This window comes from Pituophis catenifer, unplaced genomic scaffold (assembly GCF_029215685.1).
Source record: "Pituophis catenifer annectens isolate HBS135680 unplaced genomic scaffold, rPitCat1.0.hap2 SCAF_4, whole genome shotgun sequence".
In the NCBI taxonomy this organism is placed as follows: Eukaryota; Metazoa; Chordata; class Lepidosauria; order Squamata; family Colubridae; genus Pituophis; species Pituophis catenifer.
The window spans coordinates 51,715,256-51,729,456 of NW_027256884.1; the positions used below are offsets into that span (position 1 = coordinate 51,715,256).

The following is a 14,201-nucleotide window of genomic DNA, read 5'->3' on the forward strand; positions in this document are numbered from 1 at the left end:
AGGTACTTCCTGTGCGACTGGTGAATGAGAACATGCAAATACGCCTCCTTCAAATCCACTGATTGCATCAGATCCCCCCCGTCGAATGCAACCTAGCAAGGATTTCAGAGAATGCATTTTGAACCGATGGTATAAGATGTGTTGATTGAGATGTCGTATATTCAGAATGCCTCTCCAATCGCCGGAGCTTTTCGGGACAAGGAATAGCGTTGAATAGAAGCCGGTTCGCAGTTGGTCCCCTGGAATTCGTTCTATGGCCTGTATCTGCAGCAAATGTTGAAGTTCGAGGGAAATTAGGAGACGCTTGTCAGGCTGAGCCGGCCAAGGGCATGGAATATAAAAGTCCTGCGGTATGGAAGTGAACTCCAAACAGAGACCGTTGGTGACAGTTTGGACAATCCAGGCATCCGAGGTGGTAATTGGCCACATGAGAAAAGGCCTGGAGTTTGCCGCCAATTGGTACCAGGAACGGTGAGTCACTTGCCACGTCTGGAGTAGCAGGAAGCAGAAGATCAGAAGGGGTGCCTGAAGTTGGATTGGCGGCGGCCACGGTCACGAAAGGACGCCCGGTCTGAAGCTGGTTGGTAAGAGAACTGAGATGATCGGTGATAAGAGGCACTCCCGGCGCCTTGGTCCTGACGAAAAGGCTGCCGGTTATAAGGTAAATAACGCCTATCCTGGCGTCTGAATGCCATGGGCAACACTTACTTCTTATCCCTGTTCTCGACCAGGACGGAATCCAGAGACGAGCCAAACAAAGCAGGTCCTTTGTATGGAGCAGCAGTCAGGCGCCATTTGGATTTTGCGTCAGCTCTCCAGTTGCGGAGCCACAAAAGACATCTAGAAGAAACTGTCAAAGCCAAGGCTCGCGAAGCAAATTTAGCTGCATCCAAAGACGCATCGTCCGAATATTCAGCAGCAGCGACTAACTTAGCCAGATCCTGCTATAATTGAGCGTCTTCAGGAGGAAGTCTGTCCCTCAATTGACGCAGCCACTCCAGAGATGCCCGGTTGAAAAATGAAGATGAAGTAGCAGCACAGATGGCCCATGCCGCCGCCTGGTGTGTTTTACGAAATGCCATCTCTGCCCATTTATCCTCAAACTTAAGGCCATCACCGGCTTCACCTACCAGAATAGACGAGGATGTAAGACTGGCTATGGGATCATCTATCGTAGGCAACTGCAGGAGAGCATCCAGCGCAGGGGCCGAGGCGTACAGTTTTTGATCAAAAGTATTTGGGCCAGAAAGCCAGGCGAGGTGGTCCCATGGTTTCTGAATGACCTGGCAGAAAAGGTCAGGACACGGCACAAAGTCATAATCAGGCTGAGGCAGATTAAACAGGTTACTGTTAGGGCCTGGTGGAATAGAAGCAGAACCCTGATTTAGGTTGGTGTCCATGTTAGTGGCAACCTTCGCTTTGCGCAAAAGAGAACGAAACAATGAAGGCTTGAACAATCCCGGAAAGGCAGGCTTGTCCTGGACCGTCTCCTCATCATCCGACATCTCAAAGTCTTCCAGGAAATCGTCCTCCTTGACAGGTTCAGACACCTGACCATAAGAAGTAGAAGGTTGCTGTCCAAAAGTAGACGGCATATGACATGAAGTAGCAGGAACACAACCTGGATTAGGTAACATACCAGTCGCCTGCTGTAACCCAACCTGAAATATGTGGGACATAGCCTGAGTAAATAGTGACTGAAAATCCACAGGCTGACCAAAGGCAGGCCCCGCTTCAGGGCGGAGATCTGCTGCAGTGGGTGTAAAGGTAGCCTCAGGAGCAGGCCTGGAAGCCTGAGAATTGTGGCTAGCAGTGCTAGAGGACCTTGATCTAACTCTGACACAGGTCTGGTTGACAGAGGTCAAGGGCAACACTTTAGAAGTGGATGGACAGTCTGCACAAGGTTCACCACCCTGGTTTGCTACATCCTGGGAGACCACAGGGTCACAATCAGCATTATGGTACAATTCTTCATCGACTGGTTGAGGGCAATCAAGCAACTGTGCCTGGTGTTGTGCCTTAGAAAATTGTTTCTCCAGGGCATTGTGTCTACGCTGGGCATCCCTGTCTGATTTAGAAGACTTGCCAGACTTCGCAGGTTTGGAACCCTTAGTCTTCCTCCCCTTGGCCTGTTTAGGAGAAGGAACTGGAGATGGGGAGAGGCTCCTGTCAAGGTCTGAGGAAAGGGCAACTGCCTCCATATTGTCCATAAAAAACAAACCCCCAACGTGGGTGAATCAACAATTCCAAATTAATTAATTTAATTTTTAATTTAATTTTTTTTAAAATATATCTATATATATACAGGTATGTATATTCTTATAATGAATAAAATCAGTATATCCATTTATGAAGGGTTTTTTTTTTTTTTAGGAAAATAAAAGGTAGGTACTTCCCTGAATGCTGTCAATCAAACGTCTCCAGACAGGTGCCACACGCAGGTAAGGTCTGGACAGCGTCCACACCTGCAGTCAAGCCAGCGACCCTGGAAACCAAAGCCCAGGTCGCGGCGCAAACGAAACAGCAAAAAAGTGCAGGCGGCCGTTAAACACAAAATGGCGGCCCATGAGGGAATCCACAGTGAGTCACAAGCCAGGCGAAACAAAGCGCCTACGGCCGGACTGTAGCCACAAGTAAAATTGATAAAACGTAGGCACTATTCGGCTAATGAGTATGCCAGCCGGCAGGGACTCAAGCCGTGAGGATTGTAGATAAAAACTAAGCGAAAAAAGACCACTGTCAGTCTCAGCAACCTAGCGGCAAGCAAATGGCGGCAAAAAACGAAATCAAATAACCCGCCAGCAAATCCAAGCCGCGAACGGTGGCCGGAGCCCCGAACCGCCGTTCCGCACCTACTAGCGTCACCTAAGTAAAGCTAGACGAAGCGCAAGACTCACAAACCAACAGGAAAGGTCCAAAATGAAATTAACAAAATTAAACAGCAATTTAGACAAAATATTAGCTGAGAAACAGACACTCCAATGCACTCGCAAATGGCTGAGTGAAAAGACTGACGTAAGAGCAGGAAGGAGGGCGGGTCCAGCTCCAGAGGGATATAATTGACACTCAGCCGTGCAAATAGGAGTGAGCTATACCTACGTTGAGGAGTGTCTGAGCAGCGAGGTGGAAAATGTCCGAACAAAGCAAGGAGAGGCTGAATGCTGGGGGGAGACCTCTACCTCCACCCAGCCAGATGCCAGTTACATCTGCCCCATCAAATATATCGAAGTTGTGTTGAAAGGCTCCACGAAGCCCAGGTGGTCGATCGGAGTGGGGAAGAAAGACAACTGGGACAGCAGAACCAGAGGAGTCACCCTCACCTGCGGCAGCTGACAACTGGGCTGGAAACACGAGCTGGAAGCTCTGTCAGACCAAGAACTGACTGAGAAACCAGCTGGGAACAATCAACTCAAGAGACATGTCATGAGATTTGTGATGGAAATGTTTGAGTCTGGGGAGAGTTGAATCATTGCCAGGGGGCGGGGGGCAAGGCTGCAGCAGCAGTCGGTGGAGCCAGAACTGTCACTTCAGATCCAGTGGCCGCAGGCCCAGCCAACATCGCTGCAGGAGCGGCAGCTGCCCTGCCAAACCTGCCTTGCGCAGCGCCGGCTCCTGCGAATGTCCCTGGTCAGCCAAGAGCACTGCAATTATAAAGAAAGACCCACCCCTCTGGAAGTAAAGTATGATTCTGCCACCCAACAGGCAGGTAGGCCTCCTCCCACATTCCTGATTCTGCCACCCAGTGCTTAATTAGCCCAACTCTGGTGGGGAAACTGGGCATCCATCTGCAGAAGCTAAAAATCCCCATAGCATTTTGCCAGTTAGACGGATCAGTCGGGGGGGGGGGGGGAAGAGCACGCAACTTTTGCCACAGAACCTCTAGTCATAGCCATGGGGACTCATGATGAGTGACTCACATTAATTGTGGCTGAGGAAGTGGAACCCTAGAGTAAACTTGAAGCAGGGAACCCTAAGATTCCAATGGGAAGTGACTGGACCAGATGGCCGAAAGGAGGAACTGGGAGGAAATCCAAACAAAGAAACAACTGTGGCCGGGAGAGCAGTGCCAACTCAGGGCATTCCCAGGGAATACAAGGACTTAGCTGAAGTGTTCAGCGAAATTGAAAGCACGAACTCTTGAAACTTCAGTATTTCAAAAGAAAACATTTATTGAAAAGAAAGTGATTGCAAGACAAAAGCAAAGCAGGATCTAAGTTCCCCTTAGGCAATTTGGTTAGGATAAAGGAGTTAGAAACCCCTCTCCTCAGTCCGATGGCCCTTTACGCTTACAGTGTTTAAATTTCTATAGTCTACGCATAGGTATAAAGACCCATCTTTCTTTTCTTGGAACAACACTGGGACAGCAATTTTTGGTCATGTTGGTTTGATGAAACCCCTAGCCAGGTTCTTATCTATGAAGGTTCTCAATTCCTCAAGTTCTCTGGCTGAGGAAGTGGAACCCTAGAGTAAACTTGAAGCAGGGAACCCTAAGATTCCAATGGGAAGTGACGGGACCAGATGGCCGAAAGGAGGAACTGGGAGGAAATCCAAACAAAGAAACAACTGTGGCTGGGAGAGCAGTGCCAACTCAGGGCATTCCCAGGGAATACAAGGACTTAGCTGAAGTGTTCAGCGAAGAGGGCTCTGACGATCTCCTTCCCCCACCATCCTACAGACTATGCTATCAAGATCCTCCCAGGAGCCAAACTACCAAAACCCAAGATGTATAGCATGTCCCACAGAGAACTCGAGGAATTGAGAACCTTCATAGATAAGAACCTGGCTAGGGGTTTCATCGAACCAACATGACCAAAAATTGCTGTCCCAGTGTTGTTCCAAGAAAAGAAAGATGGGTCTTTATACCTATGCTTTTGTCTTGCAATCACTTTCTTTTCAATAAATGTTTCCTTTTGAAATACTGAAGTTTCAAGAGTTCGTGCTTTCTTTTTTTTCCCATTTTTTTCCCCAATTTTTGGAAAAAAATGACTACCATGCCTGCCTAGCCAGAGGAGCCCTAAACTGTCTGCATGAGTGGTACATCCTAGCCGAAGAGGTGGAGATCAACCTGGCCAGGAACCAGTACTGAGCAGGGAGAGCCTGGAAGAGATCCCCACCCAGGGGAAACGAGAAGCATCCAAGCCACAAACCGCCCTCACACCAAGATCATCAGTCTGTTTCAAGTACAGGAAGGAGGGGTACCATGCACCTGAGTGCTGTTCGAAAACCCTTATCAAAAATTTATTTCCCTTTTCTCTTAGTAGTTTATATAACTCCAATCTGATTATTTAACTGGTTCACAGTTATATTATTATTCTCCTGTAAAGTTTCTTCCTAATTTTATTTTTTAGCTGGTTCATATCTTGATCTGCTGCTTTCCAGCAAGGCTTACCTCCACTCCTGACCTTGAATTATTTTGGCTGGTTCACAGTCAATCTTATTTTAACTACATACCAACCTTATCTTCTTTACTCCTCCTATATTTATTTTATAACTGGTTTACAACTTAAATAGTTGTTTTCCAGCAGTGCTTTCCTCCGCTCCCACCTTTATTTTTAACTGGTTCACAACTATATTTCAATTGTTCCCCAGGTATAGTCTCCTCCACTCCTAACTTTATATTTTTTGGCTAGTTCACAGTTTAGCTTTAGCTGTTACCCAGTATATGCTTTCCTCCACTCCTAATCTATATATTAATTGGTTTGCAGCTTTACTTTAACTGTCTTCTAGCACATATTTTCCTCCATTCCTACCCCTATTTTTAACTGGTTCACAATTATATTTCAATTGATCCCCAGGTATAGTCTCCTCCACTCCTATCTTTTTATTTTTAACTGGTTCACAGTTCATATAAACTGTTACCCAGTGTATGCTTTCCTCTACTCCTAACTCTGTTTATTGGCTGGTCCACAGCGTTGCTTTAACTGTTTTCCAGCTCATGCTTTCCTCCACTCCTAACTCTTATTTTAATTTTTAACTAATTCCAAGCTTTGTTTCAACTGTTTTCTAATATAATACCTTCCTCCACTCCTATTCTCTTATTCAATCTGTTAGCTTCAAATTACTTCACAATATATTACCCATATTGTTTTTCCATTTATTCTCCTCCATATTTCTAATTTAAAATAAAAAATATATTTTAACAAATATCTTCCAATATCTTAAAAAACCTTGTCTTCTAAGTCATTGAATCTACGAAAAATTCAAAGTTTAAGAAAAAGTTAAAGCCTCTAGCGATCGTATTTTTCTTAAATCATTTGTGCTCTTATTTCTTAATCAAATTATTTGTGTATGTATATATATATATATATATATATATTAAAACAAGGTGGTGATAGTAATAACAAGGAAAATAATAACAATAGTAATTACAATAAAAAAATAAAGAAGTAATAGAGACATCAGTAAAAAGGGAAAAGGGAGTTTAAAAATAACAAAAAAAAGAATTAAACAATTATATTAGAGAGAAAAAAGAGAGAAAATAGAGAGGGAAGAAAAAAAAGCAAATGAGAAAATAATAAAACAAAAAGAAAAAAGAAATGAAAAGAAAGCATAGAGAAGAAAGAAAAGTATCTCCTAACATTAATCATTCACCCAATAACCATTACATCCATTTGAATCAAAATGTGATATTTTGTTATCTTGTTACTTGATTTATTCCATTGTTTGTTTTTCTCCAATCTATCCAAATGTATTTCTTTTCCCTTTCAGTGTCATCAAAGTTATAAGTTCTGCAAAGTTAATTCTGGAACTATTCCATATATGGTATCATCATGTCTTCCTTTTGTTGCCACGCCTTTCTCTTATAATCTCTTATAATCATTTTTATTTAGTTCAGTTTCCATTATTCCATTTAATTTCTTCTTTCAAAATTTCCATAAGTCCTCCAGTGAACAGATTATGTATCAGAAACCAACAGCAATTAACTTACAATTTGCGAAACATAATACATTTTGCAACGCTAATAAACCGGGCAGATGGTTGGTTTACACATTGAGGAAACGACAGAGTACACGGGTTATTGGTAGCATTGAGAGTGGAGGAAAGGAAATTTTTCAACAAAAATTAATTAAAGAAGCTTTCTTAGACTATTATATGCTAAAGATGATATATTATATGCTAAAGATGATATAAAAACTGGACTTATAGATAAATACTTAGAAGAAAGAAAAATTATGAAAATATCTAGTGAACAAAAGGAAAGAATGAGTCAACCGATAACAGTTGAGGAGATTATTGCTGCAATTAAACAACTGAAAACAGCTAAAGCACCAGGGACGGATGGTTTAACTGCGGTGTATTATAAAACTTTACAAGCAGAAATGGTTGAATACCTCAGAGACTTATTTTGCAGTATACAACAAGGGGGTAAAATACCTCCCTCATGGAAAGCAGCTTATATTTCATTGATACCGAAAGAGCAAGCAGGTCTTAAAAAACCTGAGAATTTCAGACCAATATCTCTTCTGAATAATGACTACAAAATTTTTGCAAAAGTATTAGCCAACAGGTTAATGCCAGTTATTCAAGAGGTGATTCATCATGATCAAGCAGGATTTATAGAAGGCAGATACATGAAGGATAATGTAAGGCAAATAATAGACTTATTGGAATATCTTGAGAAGAATAAACAGATCTCTGCAGTGCTGGTGTTTTTGGATGCGGAGAAAGCCTTTGATAAAGTGGATTGGAACTTTCTATTAAAGACTTTAAGAAAAATGGATTTTGGGGATCAGTTTATACAGGCAGTTGCAGCAATTTATCAACAACAAACGGCACAAATTATTATTAATGGAAGTTTGACTACAAATTTTAGTATTGAAAAAGGAACAAGACAAGATTGTCCGCTATCCCCATTGTTATTTATTTTAACACTAGAAGTCTTGCTGAATACAATACGGGACTCAAATTCTTTACATGGAATAGTTATTAGGCAAGAAGATTATAGGACTAGGGCATTTGCAGATGATCTGGTTGTTACCCTAACACAGCCGATGGAATCAATAATCCAGATGAAAGACATTATAGAAGAATATGGTATGGTATCAGGATTTAGACTGAATCAGAAAAAAATGAAGATGATAGTTAAAAATATGACACAAGTTCGAAAGCAGGAACTTGAAAGCAAGGCAGGCTTTGAAATAGTATCAAAAGTTAAATATTTAGGAGTTCAAGTTGCAGATTCAAATTCAAAATTATTTCAAAATAATTATGAGGTGTTGTGGTGAGAGGTACAAAAGGATATGGAGATCTGGAAAAAACTGCAGCTGTTGCTACTTGGAAGAATAGCAGCAGCTAAGATGAACGTTTTGCCTAGATTTCTTTTTTTTGTTTCAAATGATTCCGGTGCTTAAAAGTGATAAAAACTGAGTGAATGGCAAAGAGGAGTGAATAAGTTTGTCTGGAATGAGAAAAAGCCGAGAGTTAAACTGAAAATTAGGCAAGATGTCCCAGAAAGGGGAGGCCTTAAACTTCCAAACCTACAACTGTATTATGAAGCAGCAGCCTTGATGCAAGCGATTGGTTTGGAAGGATAAAGACTGGAATATTGAATATAGAAAGTCATGATCTTGAATTTGGTTGGCATGCATATTTATTCTACGAGAACAAAGTGGACAAAGTATTCAAAAGCCACATACTTAGGAACTCTTTGATGAGAGTCTGGAAGAAGCACTGACTCAAATGGGATTACAAAATACCGTTATGGCTGGATCTTGGTCATATTATGTGGAATACAAATATAATGTCACTCGGGGGGGCGGTTTATACAAAGAACTTCTTTTTATGGATGGGGGCAGATGGCAACTAAAGACATTAGAAACACTGTTGGAAGAAGGGATTAATTTAACTTGGCTACAGTATAATCAACTCCAATTGAGATGGAAAGAAGATCAAAAACTTGATATAATGATGCATGAAGAAGAATTGGTTAGACATATAAAAGAGAAAGGTCTAATGCATATTAAGAGGGTTTATAATGTTTTGTTAGAAAGAGACTCGGAAAATGAACTGGTTAAAGATTGTATGATAAAGTGGGCACAAAATTTTGCAGAACCAGTGATGTTGGAAACATGGGAAAAAATATGGGTCCAGAATGTTAAATTTACACAGTCGCAGAACTTGAGGGAAAATTTTTATAAAATGTTTTATAGTTGGCATTTAGATCCTAAGAAATTATCGTGCATGTATCCTAATGTTCAACCAAAATGCTGGAGATGTGATTGTTTAGATGCCACATATTATCATATATGGTGGACCTGTAAGAAAGCGAAGGCTTTTTGGATAAAAATTTGGTGGGTTATGCAAAATGTTTTGAAGAAAAAACTTCAGTTTTCTCCACAATTGTTTGTATTGGGTATAGTTAAGGGTTTTACATTGGGTGAAATAAACCTGATATTGTATATGGTGACAGCAGCGTGATTATTGATAGGCCAATATTGGAAAAATGATGCCATGCCCACTATTGAAGAATGGACTTTGAAGATGGCCAGTTTTGCAGAGATGGCGAAGATTTCAGCATATTTAAAAGATCAAACTCAAGAGACTTATGTATGGGAGTGGAAAAAGTGGATAGACTATGTGCAGAATAAATATCAAACTAGGAAATATCAGATAGCTTTTAGCTGAATGTATTATGTAGGGATAGATTAACTGAGTTCTATGAAGATATAAATAGTACACAGGGGTGGAGGAGTTTAAGTTTCAAAAAATGTAATTTTGATTTGGATTTTATCTAGAGGAAGTCATGGGGGGAGGGGAGGGTTAGGGAGGGTTTGTGGGGGGAATTGGGGAGAAAATGTATTTGTAAAACTTTTTAAATAAAAAAAAAATAAACCAAGGTCTCTAAGTCTTTTCTCGGTATCAATTCAGTACAAGTAACAAGCAACAAGCAACATAGTTTCTCTTTTCAATTAACAAATAGTCTGGGATTCATACTTTCCCTTCAGAGTTAGCAGCTATTTTATCCATCACCGTTTGTCTTTTGTCTTTACTTTTAAAACATAGTTGTTTCCTCTTCTCCTTCCTCTCTCCCAGATATAATCCAGTCTCACTTCACAAAATCAGCCTAGCCTCATTTATCCACAGGAAAAAAAATAAAAATAGTTTAAAAAATTGTAACTAAGCCATTTCCACACAGTCATAATAAGTGCTTTCTATCAAACAGGTCCTTTGTCTTTTAGCCCCTGTAGTTGTTAGCCGCTATTAAAACAGGGGCTCACTTGTTGCAATCCACATCTGAGGGCAGCTCCCGCCTGGGTAATTGTTAAACTCACCCGGCATACAAGCTCCCTGTTCTTCTCCACTTCTCCTCCAGCACGATCTTTGTTCCCGGTTGCCGTGGTTTTGGGACAGCCGCCATGGCTGTCGTTCCACTGCCGCCGGTGTGAAGGGAAAGCCTCCGGCCCCGAGGAACCTGCCCATTCCTCTCGACCGCCCAAGGGGTCCCTTCTTGTCCCCCTATCCCTTCAAGACAGGGGAGGTCCGAAGGCCTGTCGGCGGCAGCTTGACAGACGGGGTTTTCCGCGGAGCTCGCCATTTCCCCGTCTGTGTCCCCGCGGTGCCAACCGGTTCGTGCTTTCTTGAACAGAGAGGAGATGCAGACCTTACAGCATAATTTGTAAAAAGAAATAGCTGCTCCACTAGTGAAAACCAGATGATGTATCAGATGAGTTTATTGGCACAGGTAGTCCTCGACTTATGCTACAATTGACCCTGGAATTACAGTCATAAATTATTGTGTTGTAAGTCGTGGCATCACAAGACTGAATTCACAATTATGACAGTTTTTTATGATGGTTGTTAAGCAAATGCCACAGTTGTTAAGTTAACCCATTTTTGCTAAGGGGCATTTTTAAAATTAATAACAGGAAGTAAACACTGAAAACATTGCAAATCACAGTCATGTGATTGCAGGATACTGGAAATGGAGGTAAAGGTGAGCTGGTTGTCAAGCACCCAACAGGTGTTCATGTGATTATGTGTGTGTATGCAGCCATTGTAACTCCGAAAAACTCTGAAGAAGTCCTTTTTGTAACTTTGTGAGGTAATCGGTCATAAGTCAAGGACATTGTTAAGTGGACATTGCATTGTTAACTGGAAGTAAAATAACCAATACTAACAGGAATTTCAAGGTTAGAATTTCAAACAGGATAGAAACAAATGACAACCTCACGTAAAAATTAGTACAGCTGAATATTTAGTTTTCTGGAACATCATTTTTAAAAATAAATTAAGAACCACCTACAGAATATAAAAGAAAACTTACTTTATTAGATATAAGATGTATAATATATCAGCCTGGTCATGTAAAGTAGGGCATTCTGTTAGCTGCCCAATTAATTTCTCACAATCCAAATCACCATGAGCATCTTTGGGCAAATGAAGAGCAGTCTTAGATTCCTATTAATCAAAACAAAGCACAAAACATTTTTTTTTGAGTTTGTAGTTTACCTTAATTTTCAAAATAAAATAAAAATTTATTCAACCCCCCCCCCCTAAAAAAGCATACAAAATGACAAAAGTCAAGGAGAACATATAAGGATACATGGTAGAACATTAGTCATGAATGCTTTCAAGGAAGTGCAATATAATGATGATGATGATGATGATGATAATAATAAAAATTATTAATAATTCCTGATTCTGCCACCCAACAAGCAGTTAAGCCTCTTTCCTACCCCACATTCCTGATTCTGCCATCCAACAGGCAGTTAAGTCTCTTTCCTACCCCCCACTCCTGATTCTGCCACCCAACAGGCAGTTAAGCCTCTTTCCTCCTCCCATTCCTTATCTTGCCTTTCTGCCAGTAAGCAAGCAGTTAGGCTGTCGTGGCTGGGCCTGGACAGCTATTCGGTGCAGTTCCTACAGTTATGGGATTATTGTAATTGGATCAGTAGTGGCTTAGCCACCGTGAACCAACCAAGGCCCATACCATTACTAATGATGAGAAGGAATCAACAAAATTCCACACCGGATCGGTCATCGCCCAGGTCAATAAGGACCGCGTCAGATGCTGTGGCTCCTGGACATCTGTTGAAAAAGGGGCTACAGGGCTCAGTTGTTACTGCTAGAGAACCAGGGGGTGCAACTGCAAAGCAACTAAAACAAAAGCGGAAAACTTGGACAATTGAAGAAAATCGAGAAATTATCAAATATTATTACCAGGCAGAACCAACAGCCAAGGGATTTCAAAAAAGAATGATGCAACTGTGGAAGGAAAAATACCCGGAAAGTGACATAACTGAACAAAGATTAATGGCTCAAGGACACTTCATCGTCGGTAATGAAGTTTTCACAGATGTGGAAATGCAACATCTAGAAATATTGGCTAAAAAGAAAACAACAAGTAATGATGAGCAGGCTAAAGAAATTGTTCCAACACCTGAACAAACTGACCAACCAGTGAAAGAAACCAACATACAGGATGAAAATCTTCCTGTGCAACAACTTGAAAGTGTAGAGCTAAGTGATCTAGCAAAAACGCTGAAAGAAAATATTGAAACCCACATCAAAGAAAACATAGAAAGAAAAAGACTACCTACCATTTGCGAAGTGCATAGCAAACAAGTGAAAGATCTACTAACTGCTGTGAACGGCATTTTAACGTCCATCTCATCCAGCACACCATATGAAACCAACCAATGTATAGCAGAGCCGCCATTATAACTGCAGAACTGGGTTATAAAATGCCAAAAAAGAAACCCACTGGAACACCAAAGTGGAAAATTTGACTTGCAAATAAAATAAAAAAACTTCAAGGGGATGTCAGCAATCTGAAGTACTTGAAAGAAGGAAAACTAAATAACAAAAAGCTGAAAAATAGTTTACAGAATAAATAGAACCTGGAGGAAAAAACAATAACAGAAATCATGGAAGAACTAAAACAACGTGTAATAGCAACAGCAAAGAAAATTGAAAGATGCAAAGAATGAATTAAACAATATCATGAAAATGTCCAGTTCAGAAGAAACCAACACCTCTTCTACTGGTCCCTTGATGAAAATCGAGTCCAAACTAATGTTCACAAATGTAAAGAAAAAACGTTGAACTTTTGGAAAGAACTGTGGGAAAACCCAGTGGAACACAACAAAACTGCCTCCTGGATCAGCTATATGGATATTTACTTGAAGCAAAACTGGAAGAAGAACAAATTAAAGAATCAATGATAGCATGGGGAAAAATTTTTGGTTATAGATAATCTATAACCTATAATATATAGGTTATAGATTTAGAGAAATGGCAAAAATTGTGGTCACATAATTATAAAATGACAATGTCAACAGCATATAAAGAGAATTTGTATAAGATGTTTTACAGGTGGCATCTACCCCCAACGAGAATAGCCAGGATGTTTAAGAACAAATCGGAGAAATGTTGGAAATGTCATCAAACTCCAAGATCGTATTACCATATGTGGTGGACATGCGTGGAAGCAAGGAGATTTTGGACTAAAATACATACGTGATTAGAAAAAATGACAAAGAGACATATTGACTTTAAACCAGAAATATTTTTATTAGGAATCTTACCAGAGACATTTAATAAAGAATTACAATACTTAATTGTGAACATTTTAACAGCAGCCAGAATTGTATTTGCCAAAAACTGGAAAGGAGAGAAGATAATTACCGATGAAGAAATTATTATGAAAATGTTGGACTGTGCTGAAATGAGTAGATTGACATTTGAAATAAGAGAACAGGAAGATAAACAATACTATTTGATATGGGAGATATTTTATCAATGGTTTGATAAAAAAGATGAGATAGCATATATGAAATGTTTAAATATGTATTTTTAGTTTAAGTAAAGAATAATTGTTATATGAGGAGATTTGGAGAATTGTAAGCACGACATGATTTTAACCGATTGAGATGCTGTCTATAATCGTTTTTAAGGATGATATTTTTATGTTATTGTTGTTGTGTTTTTTTTTATTTTATTTTTAATCTAAAATAAAACTTTTTCCCAAAAAAAAAAGACTGCCTCCTGGATCAAAGATATTTAACAACAAACAACACGAAACAAAATGGAAAATATTGCAATAACAACTGACATGGTTGCAAAACAAGCAACGAACGTCAAGAACTGGAATGCACCTGGCCTGGATGAACTACATGAATACTGGCTAAAACACCTGACCAGCCTCCATCATCACATGGCCACTCAATTTGATCAAATGCTTCAAAATGCAACAAGAGAAG

The 14,201-nt window shown here is 40.2% G+C and overlaps 1 protein-coding gene across 9 annotated transcripts in view; it reads right to left on the reverse strand.

Annotated features, from left to right (window-relative positions):
- PHKA2 (phosphorylase kinase regulatory subunit alpha 2) overlaps nt 1–14,201 on the reverse strand; it is a 311,493-nt gene that overhangs the window by 146,102 nt on the left and 151,190 nt on the right. For all 9 annotated transcript variants that reach the window (XR_011600403.1, XR_011600402.1, XM_070943836.1 and 6 more), the window contains exon 22: nt 11,264–11,397. Coding sequence is in view for 7 of the 9 variants with exons in the window: in XM_070943836.1 (XP_070799937.1) it covers nt 11,264–11,397 (134 nt within the window). In the remaining 2 variants the exon portion in view is untranslated. The remainder of the gene's footprint in view (nt 1–11,263; nt 11,398–14,201) is intronic.